The 24,969-nt window shown below is 46.4% G+C and overlaps 3 protein-coding genes, 1 non-coding gene and 1 pseudogene across 4 annotated transcripts; 1 reads left to right on the forward strand and 4 right to left on the reverse strand.

Moving 5' to 3' along the window:
- Positions 1-451: 451 nt before the first annotated feature.
- Positions 452-2,881, reverse strand: LOC133928117 (uncharacterized). The gene has a single exon (XM_062374386.1). It carries the CDS (start codon positions 2,879-2,881, stop codon positions 452-454), a length of 2,430 nt encoding a protein of 809 aa, XP_062230370.1.
- Positions 2,882-7,739: 4,858 nt separating this feature from the next.
- Positions 7,740-7,820, reverse strand: TRNAL-CAG (transfer RNA leucine (anticodon CAG)). Its single transcript has one exon. It is a non-coding gene; the product is annotated as a tRNA-Leu (tRNA).
- A 2,268-nt stretch (positions 7,821-10,088) lies between these two features.
- LOC133928118 (probable protein S-acyltransferase 16) lies at positions 10,089-11,929 on the forward strand (annotated as a pseudogene).
- Positions 11,930-11,937: 8 nt separating this feature from the next.
- On the reverse strand, positions 11,938-14,222 carry LOC133929013 (peptidyl-prolyl cis-trans isomerase FKBP20-1). The gene is made up of 6 exons (XM_062375591.1): positions 14,056-14,222; positions 13,207-13,338; positions 12,879-13,012; positions 12,717-12,796; positions 12,532-12,624; positions 11,938-12,246 (listed from the first exon to the last, which is right to left on the reverse strand). Exons 2-6 carry the CDS (start codon positions 13,313-13,315, stop codon positions 12,102-12,104), a joined length of 561 nt encoding a protein of 186 aa, XP_062231575.1. The 5' UTR covers positions 13,316-13,338; positions 14,056-14,222; the 3' UTR covers positions 11,938-12,101.
- Positions 14,223-22,279: 8,057 nt separating this feature from the next.
- Positions 22,280-24,969, reverse strand: LOC133929014 (putative laccase-11). The gene is made up of 5 exons (XM_062375592.1): positions 24,721-24,969; positions 24,424-24,575; positions 24,053-24,297; positions 22,858-23,943; positions 22,280-22,760 (listed from the first exon to the last, which is right to left on the reverse strand). Exons 1-5 carry the CDS (start codon positions 24,838-24,840, stop codon positions 22,630-22,632), a joined length of 1,734 nt encoding a protein of 577 aa, XP_062231576.1. The 5' UTR covers positions 24,841-24,969; the 3' UTR covers positions 22,280-22,629.

Genomic DNA, 24,969 nt, shown 5'->3' on the forward strand with positions numbered 1-24,969 from the left:
TTTCATATAAGTTCGTTAAGTTAGTTGCTCACACCTATGTCTAGGATGCTTACCGCTTAATTAACTTAACCATGTTTAAGTCTTGTTACCAGCTTAAATGCATGATCCTTGGAGTCGGGAATATGTATACCCATATTGTGTAAGACTTGTGAGTATCTTCGTACTCAGGGTGCTGCCCTTAAGTTGATGCAGGTTCACAGGTCGGCGAGGAAGAGGCGGTGTTCGACTACTTTGTGCCTGCCGATTAGGATGGCGAGCAGGAGTAGCACACTCTACTCCGAACTCAGTGTTTTCGTATGGAGCCTAAGGGCATGTGCAGGGCCGGTCCTGAGAATTTTTGGGCCCGGTGCGAAATTAAACATAGGGCCCTAAATATATTTGAGTTGTTACCGAAAAAAACTTAAATTGAATCAAAAACAATATTTATATGGAATACTTCAAACATATTACCTTAAAAATTTCTTCGGATATTTCTAGATGCGAAGTCATTGATGATTGTATCAATATCAATCTCATCCAATAATTTCTTCTCAATGCATAAAGTTGCCAGACCGTTTAATCTTTCTTGTGACATTGTAGACCTCAAATGGTTCTTCAATAATTTCAACTTTGAAAAGCTTCTTTCGGCAGATGCCACAGTCACTGGTACAGTAAATAAGATCCGATAAGCAACAGAAATATTAGGATAACAATCTGCATTTCTGACAAACTCAAAAATCTCCATGGCAGACATTGGTCTATCTGGTAAAGTCAACTGCATAACACTTAACTCAGAAATGAGATCATTTAACTCAACATCAGATGAACCCTTTAGAGAGAAAGTTTCTGCAAATTTAGTGCAACGGTCTTTTAGTTCAATACCATCCAATGACTTCAAGATTGTTGAACTCATTAAAAACCCAAATATACTTTTGAATTCTTGGAGTTCTTCAAATCTAGTTTTCAATGAAGTGATTGCCACATCAACCATAACAAAAAAGTAATCAACTTCAAAAGCCCTCTCAGCTTGCAAATTTGCTTCATTATAATCAGTTTCATCAAACTGTTTCTTCCTAATAGAACGACGCTTTACTGGAAATGATGCCTCTACACCCATTTCAGATACAATATCTTTGGCTATGATCAGACTAGAAGCAAATCCTTCATTTCTATAGCTGTGAAAGTAATTCATTATGCCTTCAATTTGCTGTAAGGTAGACTCAATGCACATGGACGGTGATTGCAACTTCTTACTCACAGTGTTAACAGCAAATAAAATGTCATGCCAAATAACCATACCAAGTATAAATTCAAAGCTGCCAAGCACTTCAAATAAATTTTTTGCATCGCTCTTATCCTTGGGATCAGTATCATCAGCTTCCCTTAAATTGAACAAAGCTGACCTTAGCTCAGGAGCTTGATACCTAATTGGTTTTACACTTTTGATTCGACTCTCCCAATGAGTATTGCACAACGATTTCACAGTTAAACTTGGAATATGCTCGAGCAAAACTTTCCATCTTTTGGTAGAACCAGAAAACAATACATATATCCGTTGCACAATTCCAAAAAATGAAATAGCTTTAGCACATGATTTAGCCATATCACAAAGAGTAAGATTAAGACTGTGGCAAGCACATGGCATATACAAAGCTCTTCGATTAATATCAAGCAATCGTCTTTGCACCCCCTTGTGTTTTCCTTTCATGTTAGAGCCGTTATCGTAACCTTGACCCCTAATATCATCAATATTAAGACCAAAAGACTTGATAGAATCAATCAATACATTGAAAAGTCCTGAACCAGATGTATCATCCACCATCAAGAAACCCAAAAAAAACTCCTCTAATTTTATTTTGCCATCGGACATATTAACACATCGAACCAACAAACTCATTTGCTCTTGATGACTCACATCTGGTGTACAATCTAGGATAATGGAGAAATATTTTGCCTCTTTCACGATCTTTACGATAGAATTTGTAATATCAGAAGCCAAAAGAGAGACCAACTCATTCTGAATTTTATGACTAAGATAATGATAATGAATCTCATTATTTTGAATACGTCTAAGATGGTCTTGCATCACCAAGTCAAATTCTGCAACCATCTCAACACAAGCTAAGAAATTGACATTATGATCATTATAGAGTTGCTCATTGGATCCTCTAAAAGCCAAATTACGTTTACCAAGAAATTTGACAATGGCAATTATTCTTAGTAAAACTTGTCTTATACGTTCTTTCTCCTTTGTGATTTGCTGTTGTAAATCTTTGTCAATTGTTTCACTTTTCCTCAATCTAGCTCTCAATTCATTCCAAGAGGTCATGTTGGTAATATGCTCGACACTAACTTCATGTTCTTTTAGCCTCTCACTAATATGCCTCCAATCCCTAAATCCATCACGCCCCAATGAACTCTTGCAATTTCTAGAATTGAAAATCTTACAACTAAAGCAAAACACTCTATCAACATGCTTCGAATACACTAACCATTTTCTGTCATGAACCTCCCCATTGCTCATTTTTCTAGAGAAATGAGCATACAAAAAATGTCTTGAGTTGTCATCTAAAGGGAATACAATATTTTCTTCTCTTATAGGCCCCTTCTCCACTAATATGTCTCTAGCTTTGTTATCAAGATTATCCCAATTTCTTGGATCATAAATATCCGTAGTAAAAACCGGCTGCTCATCAACACTAGCAGATTTTGTAGCAGATGAATTAAATATATTGTCATGACCACTTACATTGTTATCATCCTCATTGATGTCAACATTGTCTTCTGTAGGTGTAGGACCTTGGTCGTCATCGTTCACATTAGTTTGTTCCTCCACAGCAACTATCGCCCACTCATCTGGGTTTCGTGAACTGCCCGTATTACTCCTTAAGAATTTGTCCATTGCCCCCTTCTGTGATTCTATTAACTCATCCACTTGTTTTCTCTTTTTCCTTTTTTCGCTACCCGATGCGTACTTTCTCAATGACATGATACCTAGGACGAAATGATAATTAAAAAAATTAACATGCTAGTGGTTGAACTCATATAAATTACAAAGTTACAAAACTAAAAAAATGAGTTTAATTGAAATTAACCTTAAATCTACTGGCTGCTGCTCTGTTTCTGTCGCCTGTCTCACTGTCTGCGTGACTGCGTTTGAGTTTTGACGTGAGGAACGATTGAACGAAGTGGCTGTGGCTCTGTGGCTGCAGGCAGCAGGCCTGACCACCTGAGTGGCTGACTCCACCGGCACTGCAATCTGCACTGCAATCTGGCACGCACCCGCACACGCAGGCCCGGGCGGACGGCGGACGGACCAGGGCACGGACCGCAGACCGCAGACGGCAGACGGCGGACGGCGGACTCAAGGGCACAGGCCACCGGGCGGACTTGGACGGCGGACGGCAGACGGGGCCCGGGCGGACGGCGGACCAGAGGCCAGAGTGGGCACCGGGCGGACGGCGGACTCAGGCGGTCCGTCCTTCTCCTTCGGCGCCTCAGCGGACGACGGTTCGGAATAGGGAATCGGGAATCGGGACTTCGGTCTTCGGGCGTTCGGCGGACTCACGGGCACCGACCACCGGGCAGACGCGGACGGCGGACGGCGGACTCAGGCGATCCTTCTCCTTCGGCGCCTCGGCGGACGACGGTTCGGGAACCGGGACTTCGATCTTTCTTCGGGCGTTCGGCGGACGGGACGGCGCACGGGCACGGCGGCTCGGTTCGAGGCTTCTGCGGCTCGGTGTTGCGTGACGCGTCGGCGGCTCGGCGCTATGGGATAATGGGATTTGCAGGCTGCAGTCGGGCCGTTGGGGGCCCCTGCGAGTTGGGGGCCCGGCGCGGCCGCACTGCCCGCCCCCCCCCCCCCCCCCAAGGGCCGGCCCTGGGCATGTGGCTCCATATCCTTTTGTTGTATAGTTTTCTTCTGCTGCGTAGTTGTTGTTTCTTTTTTGTTGTAAATTGTGGAAACAGCTGTATTTTTAAAGACTTGTAATATAATGTTAATTACTCACTCTTTCTTAAATTTTGTTGTGATGTATATGTTGGAAAGGCATGCGTTCCGATCTTGTGCACAAAACACGTGCCGGGACTACCAGGACGACATTCTGATTAATCGTCGAGGTTTTTGATTATGAAAAATGATCCGCCTGATGATTAATTTGAATACCGTTTGGACGGTTCCTCACATCACCCATCTTTTCGATTACAGTGCTGCTCTATTTATATGCCTTACCCAACCACTCTCCATTACAATGTACAATAATACCCCTCTAACTGCCACATTCCTGGCATATTCGAGGGCAATGCGGTATTATTCCTAAGTACATTTGCCCTATTTACAATAATACCCTTTTGGGTCTTCGATTACTAGCATCGCTTTATCCTCCACCGTACTCCTGAAGGTCTACGGCCGATGGCACCTTCAGAGCAACCTCGGTCGTCTTCCTCACAACACCATGCGATGGTCTTCACCTTGCCTCCGAAGGCTCGTCGAGGGTTTCACTTGCGACAGTGCCTACGGCGTCCCTTCGATTGATTCCTTCACGAAGCCCATCAGATATCTTCGGTGAACTCACGAAGGTCCGCCAATGACTTCGCCGATACTGGTATCTGAACACGTTTCAGTCACGCAGAGCGTCCACAAAGTACATTCGGCGTGTTCGAAGGGCTCCTGCAACATGTAAAACCCACAACAACTATAAACTATTAGTAAGTGGTGGTCACACAGGTCTTTAACCCTTTTCCGTAGGGGCCTGTGAAACCATCTCCTGATACCTGCATGAGCGGATACAGAGTCTGCATCCATCGAGTCAGGCTACGAAGACGGATCAGAATGAAACCGTATATTTGTGTCAAGGGTTGTCCCTGACAATAATACCAGGGTATACCTGACGACGGGTGTGTGATCCGCGTCATGGGGCTATATGTCCTAGCTGCGTGCGTGTGATGAACTCAAGAACACCGGAGGTTATCCAGGTTCAGGCCTCCCTTAGAATAATAGCCCTACATCCTATGTATTTTTTAATATGGGTATGAATGAACTAGTTACACTTATCCTTCTCCTCCACGTCTCCCTCCCTTTATATATCTGAGGGAGAGAGGACTTACATATGGACTCAAGCTAGACTCAGACCTAGCTAATCCTTCTAACATAGGCCCATCATTACGGCGAGTGGCCACAATCCACTTGCCATGTTGATCTGCAGGGCTTGTCCTATCGCTCCCACGCTCGCGTCATCCTTGTTGCTTAGTTTGCCAGGTCCCATCCCCATGCACCGCCTGTACTCCAGCAAAACAAATTGCCACGCCTTGTCAGGTCATCCCATAGTGTTTAATGCTACGGGATGGGACACGGCAAGCCTACGCAGGCCACGCCTAGGTCCGCCCGGAAGGACGACCTGGGTAAGAGAAAACACATGGAAAAGTATGTAATGAGATTAAACTGATTAGGCACATACCTATCCCGCAACTAGAGAAAACTGGTCGCGGGGTTTCCCTTTGAGAACGGGGGACTAGTTGGAGAAACCGGTCGTATGGTCGCTGGTTGGATGCACCGAGCGACCATGCTCCTGCCTAATCATGACCTGTAGAGAAGGCTGATATTTGACTATCGTGGGTCCCCCTGCCATAGAACCCTATTATTCTTCACACCGATAGTAGCCCCCAAGCTCACTCGCGGATATGGTAGACTGAGCAGTTTGTCATGTGATCGTGGTCGGACCAAGTCGTACTATTTGGACCCTGGGTGAACATGAGTTCGCCTAGGGAGTGGTTAGCGACATGGTCCACTTTCGTGGTTGGCTCAGAAAACCGCATCCCGAGGGAGGTTAAACGTCTGGAGAGAGAGAGAATCATGGGAGAGAGAAAAAAGGAAGGTATGTTCATGGAAGAGGATAGTGGGAGAGAGAAACTTTACTTGCCGCTGGACCCGAGAGGATTTGGGTTCCCTATGCAGCCTCTCAAATTCCGAAACAGCTGGGCTCGTGGCAGTTGGGATATCGCATTGGCCCTATAAATTGGATAGCCAAAGGCCCCCCACGAAACTTTTTGCCATCTCCCTAGTCACCAAGCCCTAGAGCCCAATGCCAACCGCCTTCGTCTCCATTAGAGCTTTCCTTACAGCCCCCCAGAAATCACAGGGTGCAACGCACTGGCAATGAGCAAGACTTTCCCAAATCAAAGTGCACCGAGACGAGGCTGAAGGTGATGTATGAGAGTCATCTGCTCCCTCGCCACCTTACTTCTGGGTACCATGCTAGGGAGAACACGCCTACTCCCCACGAGGGGGAGATCGTGATGTTTGCCTCCTCCTTCCTAACCGGTCTCATGTCATCCTTCTCTGAGTTCTTCACTACCGTCATTTCCTTCTATGACATCCATCACCTCCACCTCAATCCCAACTCCATTATCATGCTGAGCTTTTTTTCTCACATGAGTGAGAACTTTATTGGGGTCGAGTTGTGACTTGATCTCTTCAGGTGCTTCTACATGGCCAGGCCGGTGACCGGGCTGGCCACCAGGAGTTGCGGGTTTCATCTCCGCGATGGCCTCGCTGACTCATACCTCGAGATGGGCCTTAAGTCCTCATGGTCGGGCCGGAGGGAGGACTGGTTCTACCTCAAGACCAAGGACGCCATGGATAATATCCGCATGCTGAGCGGACCGGCTCAGTACAACGAGGACTATGGAACCACTCCCACGTCCACTACGGAGTTGTTGGTCCTCACGGCCCGAGTCAAGAACCTTGTGAACGCCGGGTTGATGAGAGCGGACGTCGTCCGTGACTTCATCAAGCGTCGGCTGTGCCCTCTGCGGAGAAGAGAGCACCCGACCTATTTGTACACCGGGAGTGATGATGTCACTCGGGAAAGCCCCACAGGTAACATCGCATCCCTTTTCATGGTGTCTACTTGTTGATCGTGTGGTATCTTACGTGTTCCCTTATCTGAGAGTTGGCCGACAATGTCATCGACCAGCAGGTCAAAATCCTAATGGCGGCTGCTGCGAGGAAGAATGGACCTCTGCGAGGTGCTTTTCTACTGTGCGATCTGTCGCCTTTGGGGAGGGCCTATCGCATGGTATGCCTGGTTTTTTTTTAGACTTTTTGATCCCCGTTCTTCCCATGGGTTGAGGTTTCATAGTTCATGTTATAGCAGGATCTTCCACTGGTCGACGTATTGCGTCCGGAGAATGCCGAGGCCACGGCCGCAGAGGACAGCACAATTGGTCACGGAGGTGGCCAGACTGTCCAGAGCCCGACAGAGGCTATGGGTGGCTGTCTTGAGAGTGGCACCGGCCCCCATGGGGCTGACCTGCATCGCTCCGACCAGTCTCACCCCGACCAGTCCCACCTTGACCAACTCGATCCTGACTAGGTGCCTGCCGACCAGGCATCCTTCGATCAGACCCCTTCTACCCAGACCGGGAGCGGAAATAAGATTATAAACATTCGCCAAACCATTTGGAATTTGGACAACCAGATGTAGGCGCTCAACGACGGGGCCTGGGAACGGAGTAGGAGCCGACTCTGGAAGCAGCAGCGCGTTCCATCGGTCGGGTCTGCGCATGCCGTTCCGGAGTCGCAGACCCATGCGCCCATGGGATGAAGCGGTCTGCCCACGATGTCGAGAAGTTTTTTTTTTTCTTTCAACGCTGGCTCTCCTGCCATGCGCCATCTTAAGTCCATGCCGTCACGCGAGGAAAAAACGATTCCGTGTCAAGTTCTGAAAAAAATAAAAGTTAAAAGCTCAAAGAGAGTGTGTCAAGAATGGGATTCGAACCCATGCCCTTTCGGACCAGTACCTGAAACTGGCGCCTTAGACCAACTCGGCCATCTTGACTTGGTGTGTGTTAACCACAACATATTCGATAAATAATATAAATTACAACAAGCTTAGATTAAAAGCTAAAAGGAATTCCAGAACCTCTCTACACCATGTACCTCGAGTGCACAGGCACAGTCAACACTTACATTATTTTCCATATAAATAGTAATTTCAAGGGGGGCAGGCACCACGATAGTTACTACGGTAGATATTTATCTCCTGGGTAAGGTAGAAAGTAGTTATCCGGGATAAGGCTCAGCAATTCGGTCGGATCCAAGATATTTGTACATTGTTAGCGACCAGCTCGCCCCCTTTAGGGGGCAGGCACCATGATAATTACTACGGTAGATATTTATCTCCTAGGTAAGATAGAAAGTAGTTATCCGGGATAAGACCCAGCAATTCGGTTGGAAGTTGACTGATTTCTCATGCAAAATTCAGCTGTCTTATGGTCTTGTAAATCTCGAGTCCCATTTCAGTTATTATCCATCGTTAAGTGTGAGTGAGTTAAATTATGTCGGCTGATTTCGCCCTCACGCGAAGTCCTCACAAGCAAATGAAGCAATCTCCCTCTGCCGCCATCCCACGCCACCGTTGCTTACGCTGTCGATGAGCAGTTAATCAACCCATAATCAACATCTTGTACTAGTACTACCTGATAAATATCGCTGGGAAATAATCTTATCTAAAGGCATGCATTTCTAGAAGACCAGGACAAACTCAGCAGTGATGGAAATAGACAAATACCGAGTGGTGCCAGTACAGGCCTGCAACTGCAAGGCGATATGACGGGACTGCCCCTGTTCATAGGATTGCTATTTGATATGCATCCGGCATCCGAGGCTTTTGAAGGCTAATCTTGCTTGGTTTGAAGGCTAATCTAGCTGACGATTTAAGGATTGCTATTTGATATGCATCCGACATCCGAGGCTTTTGACAACTATCATCCTCTCCTTGGCATCCGTGTAACGTGTTCACCGGAGAAAACCAAATCATTCGTTGATCTGTGCGGCAGCAAGCAACCAACCCAGATCGACAACACTCAGTATGGGCAGTTGGACACCTCAGTTCTTCAATCAAAGCAAATTATGTCGGCTGATTTCGCCCTCACGCGAAGTCCTCACAAGCAAATGAAGCAATCTCCCTCTGCCGCCATCCCACGCCACCGTTGCTTACGCTGTCGATGAGCAGTTAATCAGCCCATAATCATGGCATAATCCATGTCAAAGGCATCAGCCATTCGCCTAAGGCCATGTACAACGCCGGGCACTTGAAGGCAGTTATGCAAGTTTCCTTGCCACTGTGCACCCAGGGGCTTGCTGCCGCTTGAGGAAGTGTTCGACAGCTGAAGCAAACCGCTCGCACGATTGGGAGGCAGGCGCTCCAGGCCATCTGACTTTTACGGTTATTTGCATGGAAACAACCGTCGATCATTAGAAAAAATTGTTGGAAGCATGTTAAATGTGTTAGGATTAATGGACGTCTATACAAGCTCTTAAGTATGTCAAACAACTATGCATTAATTTTATAATTGTTTTCATTGTATGTCAGGGCCTTTGTGCAGATGTTTTTGTTATTCGTATTTACTATACTACAGTTGACTGAAATCGTGAACGGACGGAAGCTCCACGTCATCGGTGAGGTTAGTGGTTAGGGTTTCGAGGTTTTGGGCTGCCAGGGTTAGTTTTGTACTGCCAAACTTCAAAATGAGGCGGTCGGCCTAGCGGAGGCGACGGCGGTGGGTGAAGCGGTAAGGTGGGGCACTATCGGTCGCGGGTGGTGGAAGACAACCGGTGAGCGGTGACGGTGGCTGGAGAGCTCGAAAACGAACAAGTTAGCGAGGGAGGGGAGGCAGCAGCAGATCCAACACCGGGGAGCTTGTCGAATTATGTCACGTGGACACAAAACGAAGCTGAGATTATAGAAAATGCATTACCCGTCGATTCACGATCAGACGACTGTTGTTCGTTGATTAAAAACAACACGTTTTCAATCGAGGAAAGGATAGCACGACCCTTTGTTATTACTTCTCATTAAGCACCTATCGAAGCGTCTGTGCGTTGGACACGCCCACTAGACGCCTCGCTCGCGATCTCCCTTGTCCCTCCCCTCGTCGAGTCGCTCCTCCTTCCCACGGAATAGGCTGCACAACGGCCTCCCTCTCTGAGACGGGCGGAGCGGATGCCGCGTGCGCTTGCCCCACACGCAGACTCAATGCACTGCCCTAGCCTCCGCCGACCGAAAAAACCCTAGGGCTAGGGCTAGGTCCTGAGGGCCTCGCCGATGGGAGGGCGACCGGGGTACCTCACCCTGCCGATCTTCTCGGTGCTACGGCAATCGGGTACGTCTACTACACCACGGTGTTCGTGGCCGTTGTGCGGTGGCTGGGCCTCGCTATGGCGGCCGGGGTCGCCAATGCCACCACGTTCACGGCGCTCGTTGCCGCCTGCATCGCCGCCTACGCCGTCGCAGTGTGCAGGGACCTCGGGCGCGTGCCGCCGGACTTCGTGCTCAACTTCGAGGACGCCAAGAGCACCGTCCATGAGATCAAGCGCAATGTGTGTTGCCACCCGCGCGTGCTTATCCCTCTCGGGCTATTGGGCGGGCGGGCCTCGGCTGGCTGCCAGCGGGTGGGGTGGAGTTTTAGAGTTTTTTATTTTTATATTTTTTATTAAAAGTTTAAATAAATAGATTTTTTGGAGCAACATTTGCAAAAATAGATGGCGGTAATGAGTGTCACGGTGGCAGGACCACCCCTTACCGCCCTTTGAAATGGCGAGAGGGCTGCAACCCTTCCAGAGTACGGCAGACGCCTATTTTTATAAATGTTGTCCAAAAAATCTATTTATTCAAATTTTTAATAAAAAATATAAAAAAAAACTCTGGAGTTTTGGATCTGCGGGGTGGGAGGGTGCTCCGTTGCCGCAAAATCTTGAAATTTGGGTGCTTTGCTTATCTGTAGGAAAAATGCGATTCAGAAGCAGCTTGGTTCGTCAATTTGGATTATTTCTGGTGGAAATTGTTCTGTTCTAGCATTTTCCAGCTCAAGGTTGGGACCTTTAACAGGGGCGGGCCCAGGAGAGGCCCAGTGAGGGCACTGGCCCCACCCAAATTCTTGTTTTTTAGTGGACTTAGGCCTTTTTTTTCCCGTGAAATTGTAAAAGCCTAGTCACTAGTATGTCTTCACTTAATTTTTGGGCTAGTCTGTCATGACCTTGAAAGGACTAGTGTTACAAGTAGATAATTTAGATTCTAGTGTTGACCCCAGCGCCTTCTACCGAGTGAGTGGATCTAGTCTGAATTTTAAGGTTTTTTTATAGGTTGATTGTGAATTTCTGACTGGTTTGAAATCATTAGTAAATGCTAACCATAAGCTAAAAAGAAAACCAAAGTGCTTTAAATTCAGAAGCTACCGCCGCTATTCTTTGAGTCGGGGATAAAGCCTATTATGTACACTGCAAAACCTCTAGTTCGTTGGCCGTTGTTTTGCATTTCTTTAAGTGGATGTGATTGAATGGAGATAAACGGATAATATGTTCCTTTCTCAGGAGATTCCTCATTTGTTACATCAGTAATTTAAGAATAAACACTTAATACAGTGTGATACTAAATTTTCGTCGAAAAGGGGGAGTGGGTGAGTAAGATGAGATGGGTAGGTTGCATTATCTTTCCAATATATGAGAAAAATCATGGGCCAGACTGCCACTTTACTTTTAAAGTATATTTTCTCGCTAATAGTTGTCAAAATAGCTTATCATTAGCCTGTTATCACAATGTATTGTATCTGCGCTTCTTTTGCAGGGTGATGACTTGAGATATTGCCGGAAATGTTGCCACTATAAACCTCCACGTGCACACCATTGTCGGGTTTGCCAAGAGATGTGTTCTAAAAACTGGATGAGGGTAGCCGCTCTACGACTGTTTAGGGTCCGAGCAAACTCTCACTAAATTTCAAGGAATTTTTGGGGTGCAATCGTGGTTCAAATATGCATGGATTAGCTCTGTAGATTTTTTAACATCAGGCCACAATTCCAAAATTTGACATTCATGTATAAATTTTCAGCTAAACTATAAGATACGAAATTATCCTAAACCAGGTATTCAGTAAAGAATATGCCTGGTGATTTGCGTAGATACCAAGGATTGATATACTTAATTTGCTCTTTCAGTACAGCAATAGTGTCAGACAAGCATGCATGCAGCACATCAAGCACGGTAGCCAGCAAGTGACCTAGCAGTTCGATGATGCATGCAGATTATTCTCTAGGTTACAATAGTCAGCAGCAAAGTAGTAATCTATTTTCCCTTTCCTTTTCCCTTCCCCTTCTTCGCGTCAAGTTTTGCTTGCACCCGGGCTGCTGCGGCGGCTTTTGCCTCCTCCCTCTTCCTTTTCTCTTCCTCTTTGGTAGCAGCAGCTAGCTCTCGCTGCTTCTTAAGTTCCCTGTCAAATTCATGTATTTATTACTTTATGGTCATAACACAAATCTCGGATTCTGGTAGAATAAACAAATCACACTTGACTACAAGGTGGATGCTATATTTGTAACTTTTAAGCAACTCTCAGTATTATATCGTCATCAAGAACTCATTTGGGGGCTATGAGGTTATTAACAAGGAGAAGACGTCTGATCTACTTTTCAATGTCTTGTGCAGTTGTGCAACATTACATAATAACTGGGATTCTTTGTGCTAATATTAAAGATAGAACATTTGGAAAATATCTTACTCAAGTCTAGCTTTCTCATCTGATACACTGCCCAGACTGGAACCTTTCCTCGGCCTGCAAGCCACTAACTCCACCTCAAAAATGAGGGTTGCACTGCAAAGAACAAGCTCTTCCAGTTACTAACATCATCGACCTTGTAAAACTCAAGCTTTTGAATCCAGAAACAGAAGAAATGGGAAAGAGACTTAGGAGGTATCTCTGGTGGCGAGCCTGCACTTCCATATGCATATTCTGGCTTGCATGTAATTTTTGCAACCTCGCCAACCTTCAATATTCCAATAGGCCAAACCATATTAAAATTTTTAGAGATGACCAAGGCCAAGCCAGAAACTAGAACATCGACATACTTTCATAGTTCTTAATGCTATATCCCATGCTTTGATGACAGCCCCTTGTCCAATTTCAAATGAGAAAATAGAGTTGTCTTCATGGGTGGTGTCAAAAACTTCACCATTCTCAGCAAGTGTGCCTTCATAATGAACTGCAAAGGTAAAAGCATAAATGTGTTACACAGTTCGTTGAGGGCAATGCAGCTGAATGGAGAAATATTAGAACCAGTTAACAAAAAAGGATGACTTATCGTAACTCAACTGCTCGACCAATTATCCCTTCAAATAGAAGTAAAAAAATGCTGATGCAATGTTTGCTCAAAACACAATATATGAAGTGCAGTACCATCAACCAAGGGAAGGCTCTCAGATGGCGCTGTAGCATCATCCTTTGCTTTCCTGACCACCGTCTTAAGAACACCTCCATCCCCTGATAAATCTATGGTCTCTGCCATGACCTTGCTGCCAAAGAGAAATTCTGAACGAGCAACACGAGAGCATTAGAGTATTCTGACAGAATCAACATTGATCCAGCCACTAGGCACAATCATTTGAAAAGGAATAAAATAGTCGCTTCCATCAATCATCTAAATTGTTTGGCTTCTTTTGGTTAATAGCTGCCATTTGTTCCACAAAATTTGAAGCCGAATTCAAAGCAGCTCATGTGACCTATATTCATGGTTTCGTAGCGTAAGACTATATGGTAGATATTGCAACAGATGACTGTGTAGAGAGACAATCGTCAAAGGATTAAACATCATATCACACATTGGATAATCAAATGTGAACCACCAGTCAGTATCTTGCACTCCCACTAACAGTACGGTTGTGATTCCCATTTCCTTTCTGAAGGAACATGCAAAATCAAATTCCAATCTCCTAAAGGAGCCCATTCCCAACAACTGCTATCATCTACCCCTGAAGGTTCATTAGGTAGGGGCGGAATTAACACGGGGGCATGGGGGATGCATGGAAAATAAACTGATTAGCACGCAGCAAACAGGATCGATTTGGATTTGACCGCTCCCATCAGAGAATAGACGCGAAACAAAGCTCACTCTTAGAACAGTCCATCCAATTAGGCTAGGGATTCCTTACCCACAAAATAAGAAACTAATTTAAGTCGGATGGATCTCCACACCACCGCGGTCCAGTAGAGGGGAGAAGGTGAAGGGGGACTACAAGAGAAGAGTACCTGGCGTGCTCCGCTTTGTGGGGAGGATTCCGACCTTCCGGTAGAGAGGCGTCGATTTGGTGACCTCGCCCGCGCGAGGGGAGGGGAAGAGCAAAGAGGAGAATCAGTTTCCTTTTCTCTCTCGTTCCTTTCTTTGAGTGGAAGAAGAGAATCAGTTGGGGTTTGAGGGGCCAGATTTGCGAGCCAATTTTTTTCTGCCACCTCTAACTAGTTGTTTTGTTTATTTGTCATTTTGTCTACAGTCATTAATTTAGATGGTCTTATATTTTATTGATACGAGTGATATCATAATCAAAGCATCAATCTTTTCAGTGGTAAATTATCAATTTATTCAGATTTACTGGGCTGTTTATGGGGACAGGTCAGTTTGGACGGGGGAGAACAAAAATTCTGGAACCCTTTCCAAATTCTATCTGTGGTTCCAAGCATCCTGCTAAATTGCTGATAGTATTATCATATGGTTTTGAGAATATGTTACTAGCTGATATCTCGTGCATTTCTTCGGAAGAATACGTGACACAAACTTAGATTCTCGACGCGGTCCTACCATATTATTAGGCCTGTTTCACCTTCGCTAACCTAGACACCTAAGACGTGATTGGTTGCTTGACCTATAGCCTTATACATGCTTACATAATACAGGACTAACGTGTTTGGTTGCATGGACAGACCTGCAGGATCGATGAGCTTGAAGTGAAGGAATCTAGGACTACATGTAGAGATGCAAGTTTTGTATTTTTTAAAGTTTTGTATTTTTTAAAGTTACTGAGTCAATCCAAAACTAAAAAAAAATGAACTAAATATTCACTACCACCTAATTAACTTAAGAAAAAATGAACTAAATGGTAACCTAGAACTACCCATTAGACATCCACTTTCATCCCTAGCTACATGGTGTTGGTTCTATGCATGGAAGGAACTAGTCTTTTTTATTTTTAGTGTTATGATATATACAGTAGTGATGAACAATTTTTTTGTCTTTCACTGAATTTTTTTGACAAACCAAACACCAAGATATTACACTGATGAAGTCTGGGATGGACTGGTCTGGTCTAAGGCCTAGCCTGGCTAGGGGGCTAACCAGATAACCAATCACACTCTTATTGACTTCTTTACAGACAAATCGAACTTAATTGCTAGAGTCAGAAATATTAGGCTCACATCATAGGTCTTGAAGTGGAGCTTTAGCTCTTATAAGCATAACTATGGGAAAGAAGAATTCAAATCCGTGGCACCATTCTTGCAAAAAAAAATTGGCACCATAGTTAGACCATCTTTTCATCCTAAAAATACTATTACATCATTCTCTATCACTATTACAATATTTCTTATTTTTTTATCTCTAACAGATACTATATTTCTTACCTTTTACTATTTTTTTACTCTCTCCGAACCCACTGTCAGCCTCTGTCTACAGTACTGCTACGGTAACCCGAAAGTGTTTTCCTCCCTCCGGACTCACTGTAGGCCTCTGTGAATAGTATTGTAGATGCTACTGTTGGAGATGCTACAGTAGACAAAAATACTGTAGCACTGAAATCTGTAAATTTGAGGTTCTATTGGAGTTGACCTTATGCTGAGCTATGCTAGTTTTCAAAGCCTAAAAGTCGAGAGTCGGAGACAACGAACCATATTTAACATTGGTGCACCAATCACGTATAGAATTCAACTGCTGCCTTTCATTCAGAGATAAAGTAAGTTTTACAGGCTAAAAAATGGCAACACATGATGAACATCATGTTGGGCCAGGAATCACAAGGCTACAATTCAAAATTGAACTAGCAAACGGACCTAGCTTAGCTTGCTCCTCCTTGCTCTTCTGGATGGCCAGCCGATACGAATCGCTTAGCAAGCAGTCTACTGGCAGCTAGGCATAGAGTAAGATCACGCAAGAACACTGCAACCTTGTCACTTATCCGATCCAACAATCCAAGCAGGAGGGAGGAGGCTCTTTTTCCTTCAGCTGTGAACGGCCAGCAAGTGCAGCCCAGAGGAACAGGATGCTCAGGTACGGACGTGCCGTTTAGGGTGTGCCAGTTCACGGCGTCAGTGCCGGGAATCAACAGTGCAGAGGATGCACATATGCAGTAATGCAGAGCTGTTGCTGTTGCTGGTCAGAACATAAAGCAATGGCACCCCTCGTTGTTCATTACCTCTTTTCCAGCTTTTAACAAAGTTAAAAGGACGCACATATTTTGTTTTCTACCCCTTGTTGTTCATTCTTCTCAAAATAGAGGACTCAAACATGTTTTTTTTCTTCTTTTAAGAACGGAAGATATTGGCAAAATAAATGTCAAAAGGAAACATATTTCTTTGCTTCTCCAAGTTCCAAAAATGCACGTCTAGGGAAAAATATCATTCGGTTTCAAAAGAGGTGACTGCCGCTAGTACTCAGCTTAAATCCTATTCAAAATTGAAATGCCAATGTTCCCCCGGTAGTTGTCCAGACGGAAAGCGAATTGGAAAGAGAGTAGAATGAAGTTTAATTGACTTCACATTTCTCTTCCCCACTTCAGTTCATCCAAAGTACATATCAAAAGGCAAATGAATAATTCTATTTTTAGAAGAAGAAGAAGAAAAAGAAGAGAAGAGAATCTGGCAATCTTTCCATCAAGTTCCCCTATGTGCTACAGCCTGCATACTTACATTTCAACTGTTGCCACTCACAAATGCTCCAGCAAAACACAAAACCGTGTCCTATCTGTATCTCCCCCTTTTGCCTCAGGAGCTGTCGCGCGCAGCACGCCAGCATGGTGACGCAGTGGCACGCGATGTAGAGCCACGCTCATCAGCGCGGGAGCGACCACGCGCCGCTCTTGCCATCGCCGAGGGCGAGCATGGCCACTTCCATGGTGGCTCCCTTCCACCTCATCTTCTTGCGCAGCCCACGATTGCTGTCGTCTGCGCGCATCTCCATAGATGGACGATGCAATTATGAGGTCTTCAAGGCGCACTTGATGTGAGTGGAGATGAGAGGAGAGGAGCAGATCGCGCGCTGAGTGAGGGAGCGAAAAGAGCTGATGAGCAAAGTGGCGGAGCTCTCGGGGTGTGATGGAGATCATGGAGTGATGTGTCTCTGACCACCGCTACAGATGGCGTCGGCTTATCGCTGTCGGCATCATTATCGGTTCACGATCAAATGATTGAGATGGTCAAAAATCGACAATTATATTTCCTTATCACTATCTCAAGGAGCATATGTGGGTGGAGCTAAAACAAAAGTTCCAATTCCCTGGAGGGTCCGATGACTTTATGAAGCATGATGCATTACAGATCATTGAGTGATTTGTGACAAAAATAGAAGACCACACATAACTACGACTATGTGAGAAAGAATTTGAAGCTAGAACTCACCAAGTACAATTTTTTGGAAAAAAAAATTAGGGTGCCTTTGTGGAGTACAAGCAATCCTCGGAAGCTCAGAAGCCAAATGAGGACCACACAGCTACCTTGAAAAAGAACATTTACCCTCACATACTCAACAAGGCTAGGTACAGAAAGATACAAGAATGGGAGATGCTAGAAGACGAATTGATTCGTAGTGGTGTCACAATTGTAACGGCATCCTAGGTCGAACAATCCAAGCACACTATATTCAGGAGGGGGACTACTTTCTCAAAGGATGAGAGCTTATCCTTTAAAAGCACCCGAGACAAAAAAAAAAGACCTAAAAGATCGCAGACGCAAAAGTCCAATCTTTTTAAGGCTCTCTTAAGCCAAATAGGGAGAAGAATGAACTAACCATGGCCCTTGAAAACAAGGAGCACCTTTCTCACGTGCGAGCCGTTGGTGCTAGGACTCTATTGAAACATGTATTCCTGGAGCATGCCAACACTTAAGGGTCGGAAGAGAAGCAAAATGGAACAAGATAAAATGATGAGACAAGTAGATATCCGCATACAACAAGAAGTGGATTCCCTCATGCAAGAAGTATAGAAACAACTACAAGTAGCCCTCAACCAAATGCAACCCGGTAATGCTCTACTCACCAACCCTCTGGTAGTTGAAGTAGTTGCACATCCACGGACTTCCCGAAGAGGACTTGGGTCATTATCGTGTCGACGACATTACGATTACAACACCGTGCAGGTTACACGTGCCTGCTTTGAACATCACCATAAGGCAATGGCTATGAGCATGACTTTATCCATGAGTGAAAGGGAAGGACATGCACAACCGCCCGATACCGACAGGCTTCACCAAGGTCAAGTGGAAAATGCTACATGACAAGTTTGAAGGCATTGAGTTGGAGATCCTTGGAGACAATGGCATAACAACTCTAGGAGATACCATCCACGATTTTAGTATGGTGCAAGCAAATGACCCTTCAATGTGTCCTCTCTAACAAGAGACCTCGTATAACTGTCACCATTGTGGTCAAGCCCTCCACTATCAAAAGTCGTCATCACCTCAAAAGTTGCCACCACCTAAGAAGCCTAAGAAGGGTATCAATGCTAGTATAACGTCGTTACTAGAGGAGGAGAGTAATCAGAAATCTATAACATCTCCTGATAAGGAGTGTGCAGCTAGGTTTTTCATTTCAATGGCCAATAGAGAGATGACCGTAAAACAATATAAGCCACTGTCAAACTATGAGTGCATCTCCAAGATACCTATCATGAAAATGGCTAGTACATAGGCATTTGCATGCCAAGTAGAAGGACATGGAGAAGGAAAAAGGAAAAGGACAACAAAAAGGAAAAGAAGAGTGAGTGAAGTTCAAGATGAGGAAGGCGATGATCCCTCATCCAAGTTAGAAAAATTGTTATTTCAGGAGCAATGCTTACATCAATGGTATATGGATCGGTTCAACCAGGATACACTTCCACATATGCTCGCTGTTAGGATTAAAGAGGAACATTTGCACAAAGACTATGGTTCATTCTACATCGATCGGCCTTTTCTATGACTAGTTCAACCTAGACGCCCTCGATGTTTCTCTCATAAGATGCTGGACTCTGTAAGAGTCTTATGTATAATTTGTAGTATGTATCCTTGTAATATAATATAGATAAAATTAATGTATAAATACTTTCTTATCTATAATGGAGATACGTGTAGTAAGAGAGAACGATGCCCCATGAGGATTTCTCGACCTGGTACTTGTAAACGAGAAACTTATCAAAGAAAGCCCAATTTAGACCAAAAATTACATAGTAAATGCTTTTCTCAAGCAACAATACAAGAACTATATACTTCTACCATATAAATTTGAGTACATATTTATGTAACTCCTGTTGATTTTGTTCTTTTCTTGCAACATGATGTTAGAACTAAATGATTGTGGTGACATATCACTGTAGTTTCCAAATGCTCGTTGCCATTGAGCTAGAAATGAGCAAGATCTTTATCTTGGACTCACAGAACAAAGATATCGAAAAATACCAAGACCTTATAGATATGCTCCAAAGGTAAACCCGATCATTTCCTCTATAGATAATCTCTATTAATCTTCCATTCATTCAATTGCATCTAAGTTTAAATCACTATTCACAATCATGCACAGGGCATTGGCAATATACTATGCAAAGAGTATGCGACATGCCCAATTCAAAGCTAAATTCAGAGTCAAAAAGAATTTCCAGTATGTACAAAATATTCATATATCGCAATTTGTAGTAACACACCTCGTTCCATTATATTGAAGATTCATTTAATTTTTGCAGTGTCACTAGCAGGAGGCAAGCAACAATTTATGTGGCTTTTATGTATACACGTACATGCGAACGCACACACACACACACTAATATCTCCATACTACTACAGAACATGTCATAAGTAGCGTCCTATCAGTGTCGGATGTGCAAAAATCATGACTGAAGATGTATCAATGCCGGTTGTTAAACTCCCCCGCATAAACATTGGCTGAGGTATTAAGAAACGACACTGAAAAGGACTATCAGTGTCGGTTTCATCTACAATCGACATTGATACTGTCGGGATCCGAATTTAAAATCCAATCAGATTTTGACTCGATCTCTCTCTCTCGTCTGGCTCTCTCACTCGCTTATCTCTTCGTTTCACACACGCCACCCAGATCCAGCTCTCTCTCTCTCTCTCTCTCTCTCTCTCTCCCCCCCCCCCCTTGTCTCTTCGCTTCACACACGCCACCCAGATCCGGATCCCGCCATCTCATTCGTTGTTGCCCTCCCATGCCGGTGCCATTCTCATCCTCTGCCCCGCTCCACACCACGCCTTCGCCTCTACCTTCCACGTTGTTGCCCACACCGAACGCACCCTAGATGCGGCTTGGCGTCCGTGGCCAGCGATGTCGATGACCAACAGGTCGGCTGTTGGGCTGGGACTCGGCAGCGGCGTGCTCAGGACATCAGTAGTGAGATGGCACTAACGTTGGAGGAGCGGAGGCCACGGAGTGGAGAAACACGGTGGTGATGATGTAGCCCGGCGCCCACGTTCACGCCCATCCTCCCGGAGGTGAGATGCGATAATGGCGATGCAGCTTGGTGCCCGTGTGTGCACACTCATCTGCCCCGTCAGCCTCCCCATCGGGTGTTACCGGATTCGATGCTGAAGGGAAGTAAAGGAACAAGCTTTGGGTGTGTGTATGTATGTACTTTCTTTGAGCAAATTTGGATCGTGTTTAGTAGCAAGCGGAATTGGGTGTATGTGTGTATGTACTTTCTTCGTCAATACGTGTATCAATCGCCTCTACCTTCGATTTTATTTTGATTTTGTGGTTTTTGTTTGTGTATGTGAAGCTCGGTGTATGTTGATGCCAGCAGAGAAGGGGGCATGGGGAGGCGTGAAGGAGGGCAGTGAGGAAGAAGGGGAGTGACAGCGGGAGCCAGCTCGACTCCGAGTCGGAATCGAGCCGGCTCGGATGACGCTCCCGTCCGCTAATTTTTTTATTCTCTGAAAATTATAATAGTATCGAGTGAGCAACTAACACTGATAGTATCCTACCATCAGTGCCAAGTAAAGAGTGCCGGTTGAAAAACTGGTAGTGAAGCTATTTTTCAACCGGCACTGATGAGGCTTATTGTAGTAGTGCTAATTCATTAATGATAACACATGAGATTGAAAACTGGTTGATTGCTACTCTATGAACTCGTAAATATTCGAGAAGAACTTGTCGGGTGGCTGCTTAATGATGTCATCGATCCAAATGACGAGTTTCATTAACCAGAGAACCATAATATCAAGTTGTGGAGTCGTCTTAACCGTTGGATGTCTCCTACGTTGGAAACTTGCAACTTTGCTAGTAGGTCTCCTTCTAGTAAGATGAAGTGAACTTGAACTGTTCTCCTCTCTTCTAGCTTATTACTGAAAAACATTGAAAATTGTGGTGTATGGATGAACAATGAAACATAAGTTATTGATGAATCATATGCGAATGATTTGTATGTGAATATATGTGATTGATGATGTATGCGTTGTGAATTGCTTTCTATTGTAATATATGTTCTGTTGTATATGCTGTGAACTATATGTAGCAGCAGCAAATGCATATTTTGAATACGAGCCACCCATCTATTAATATCGGTTCATAGCAAAAAATCAAAAAATTTGCGAGTATCATTGTCACTTATGGACTTTCGATTCACTAACCGATACCGATGCTAATTATAAACCATTAATAATAGAGTTTTATGTAGCGGTGGGCCTATGCATGCAAGCTGTGCACTGTGAGTGTAGGACCTTTGGTACAGGGGGAGTAGCCAAATAGCCAATTGTACTTTGTTACTAGTACTTAAATATGGCTTTAGCCAATTGTACTTTGAACATATTTTTTGTTGGAAATCTCGGGGTGTAAGATGGGGACTCGAACTCTCGTCGGTTTGATTCCATCTGAAAGCATTGCCACCTAACTCCATACTCATCCGCAATTTCAGCTTGGTTTTTTAATAATGGAAAGCAATTTTTCGGCCTCTGCACTGAACAACGTACACAGTCTAGTTCGTTATTACTGTACAATCCAGTTGCATGATACATGCATGATGGAACAAGTAAATAAGTGCTCAAACATGGCTTCAACTTGTATGTCTGTGCCGTTCAAAGTTCACATGTACTTTTGTGCTGTGTGTGGCATGAACAAAAAGCTAGCGGCGCGACAGAGCTGAGCGGGGTCGCCTCACATATAGAGACGGACGGACCGTGGACCAATGGGGCGCCTGTGCCGTGCCCGTGCGTGACGGACCAGGATCCCTTACAAGAAAGAACTAGACACTTTACAAGAAAGAACAAGACACTTTACAAGCAAGTATGCATGGCATGCTCTGCATGCTAAAACAAAAAAAATCATTACCTGGTCCAGTCTTCAATTGATACATTATATCGTATATTTGTATACATTGTACACACTAACAACAAATGTCCAGCATGAACGTTAAAAGTGGAATCAAAGAATAATAACAAGAAAGAATCATACAACATCACCACCGAATGATCGACCTTGTTTTTGTCTCCGAGGCAGAGCGGCAACAAAATCAGACATCATCGCAAAATGATCGAGTGGGTTCCTCGACACCGCGGCACCACAAAACGAGCTTGCATGTATGCACGCACGCATGCATTGCACGGACCAAAACCGCCACAGATCCGTGCGGCAGAGTATCAGCATCTTGGGATATCGGACGGCGGCGGCGGCAGCTTCTGGTTCGGCAGTGGCCCGTCGTTAACGAGCCACGCCATTGCCAGACCCCAGCTCAAGTGCACGTCCAAGTGGCAATGCATAATCCATACACCTGCACCAACAGAGGTCGATAGGTTAAGATGAAACCGACAGAAGTCAACGCGAGAGTAGGTCCAGCATTCAAGGGTGAAAGCGGTGGTAGAACTCACCGGGGTTGTCGGCGACGAAGCGGATGGCGACCCAACCGGCGGTGGGCACGCTGATGGTGTTCCGCTGCACCGGGTCGACGAGGTTGTACTTGGCGGTGTCATTGTTCGCGTCGTAGTTCCCGAACCCCTGCCCGACGACGTAGAAGTCGTAGCCGTGCAAGTGCAGCGGGTGACTCTCGGCGCCCAGTATGCTGGTGTCCTGCATCACCACCTCGACGGTCGTGTTGAACTTGAGCGGAACCACCCGTGTGCCGTGGCTCACGAACGTGTTGTTCGGCGGCGTGCCGGTGTAGTTGAACGGGCGCGGCGGCGCCGTGGGGAAGTTGGCCTTGAGCACGCCGCTGTACCTCCGCTGGTAGTGCGCCTGGAGTAGCGAGGTCTTGGGCATGGTGAAGGACACGTTGTTCATGGACGCCGCGAATCTGGTGCCGTTCGGGCCCTGGCACGTCCCGTTGACCCGGCTCTGGCACGGGTCAACGCCGAGGCCGACGGCGAAGAAGAAGCGGCGGTCCACCGACTGCGGCACGCGCTCCGGGTACTGCGCGCTCGTGAGGCTCCGGAAGTTGGCCGAGAAGTTGGCCACGGCGCCTGTGTCATTGTACAGCGGGAGCGCCGGCGCGGGGATGCCCCGGAGTACGGCAGCCCTCTGCGGCGCGTACTCGAGGACGGCGTTGGCGGTGGTGTTGTCGAAAGTGCCCACGGTGTTGGTGTAGGGCGCGACGGCGATGGCGAAGGCCGGGGAGGACGGGTTGGTGGCCGCGGTGAGGAGCACGTCCATGGTCTGCCCCGGTGAGATGACCAGCGTCGTGGCCGCGAACGGCTTGACGTAGTTAGCGTCCGCCTGCACGACCGTGAGCGTGTGGTTGGCCACCGCGAAGAAGAGCTCGTCGTTGAGCGCCGCGTTGATCAGCCGCAGCATATACGTCCGCCCGGGCTTCACCTTCAGCTTGAACGTGTCGTTGGCTGAGCAGTTGTAGGTTGGGCCAGGCAGGCCGTTGAAAGTGTAGGCGTCGGAGACGTTCGGTCCCCCGCCGGTCTGCATCGCCTGCCTGATCACGGCCTCCGGGTCGGCGTTGAACCACTCACCTGCCGGTCGTTCAGGTTTCAATCACGCGTCAGATCCTGCCGGTTGGCGCTGGCACATGCACAGCATAGCCGTAACGTAACGAGATTTGTCGTGCGTGCGGGTACGTACCGATCATGAGGGGCACCTCCCTGTAGGGCTTGGGGAACGGGTAGCCGACGCCGCGCGGCGGGAGGATGACGAGCGCGCCGTAGAGCGTGGCGCGCAGCCAGGAGAAGTGCGCGTGCCACCACAGCGTGCCGCGCTGCCCCACGACGCGGAAGTCGTAGGCGTAGCTCTGCCCCGGCCGGATCGGGCACTGCGTGATGTACGACGGCCCGTCCGCCCACCCGCTCCGCAGCTGCCGCACGCCGTGCCTGCACACGCTTGGTCGATTAGCTCGGTCGTCGTGTCGCGCGCGCGCCGGTTGCGCCAAGCTAAGGTAATCAAACGGGACAAGGGACGTGCAGTGCAGCAGCTAGCTAGCGCGTGGCGGATCGTACCAGTGGAACGTGACGTTGTTGTTGATGTTGTTATGGACCTTGACCACGAGCCGGTCGCCCTCCCGAACGACGACCTTTGGCCCCGGGAACCGGCCGTTCACCGTGGGGATGCTCTTGGTCACGCATAGCCGCGTCACCGTCGCCATTGTCACCTGCAAAGTGAAGACCATTTGCTAATTAAGCAGTGGCAGCAATATAACACGGTTGCCAGCAGAGACGCACGCACACATTATATATGAAATCAAGCTTGAGATATGTCACAGGCTCAGCACACTTTGGGCACCGCCGGATGCGTACATTGAACGTGTAGCGGCGGGTGCGGGCGGCGGCGAGACCCGGCATGATGGCGAGGAGGACGGCGAAGGCGAAGAGGAGGCATGCAGGGGAGGAGAGACACCGGAGACGATGAGACCCCATTGTTCACCTCGATCGATTCACTAGCTGTGTTCGATCGAACGATCTTTGGAGCTAGCAAGAAAGAAATGGATTGATCGATCGAGCTGGTGAGCGGCATGAGCAGGGGCCGAGCGGCAATTTAAACGGCTG

This window comes from Phragmites australis, chromosome 9, assembly GCF_958298935.1.
Source record: "Phragmites australis chromosome 9, lpPhrAust1.1, whole genome shotgun sequence".
Taxonomy (NCBI): Eukaryota; Viridiplantae; Streptophyta; class Magnoliopsida; order Poales; family Poaceae; genus Phragmites; species Phragmites australis.

Coding starts and splice junctions, on each gene's coding strand:
- LOC133929013 (XM_062375591.1), bottom strand. CDS start 13,315: ATGGCAGAGACCATAGATTTATCAGGGGATGGAGGTGTTCTTAAGACG. Junction 13,013..13,206: donor GAGCCTTCCCTTGGTTGATG/GTACTGCACTTC, acceptor TTACCTTTGCAG/TTCATTATGAAGGCACACTT. Junction 12,625..12,716: donor CCACCAGAGATACCTCCTAA/GTCTCTTTCCCA, acceptor TGTTCTTTGCAG/TGCAACCCTCATTTTTGAGG.
- LOC133928117 (XM_062374386.1), bottom strand. CDS start 2,881: ATGGACAAATTCTTAAGGAGTAATACGGGCAGTTCACGAAACCCAGAT.
- LOC133929014 (XM_062375592.1), bottom strand. CDS start 24,840: ATGGGGTCTCATCGTCTCCGGTGTCTCTCCTCCCCTGCATGCCTCCTC. Junction 24,298..24,423: donor AACAACGTCACGTTCCACTG/GTACGATCCGCC, acceptor AAGCGTGTGCAG/GCACGGCGTGCGGCAGCTGC. Junction 23,944..24,052: donor GGAGGTGCCCCTCATGATCG/GTACGTACCCGC, acceptor AACGACCGGCAG/GTGAGTGGTTCAACGCCGAC.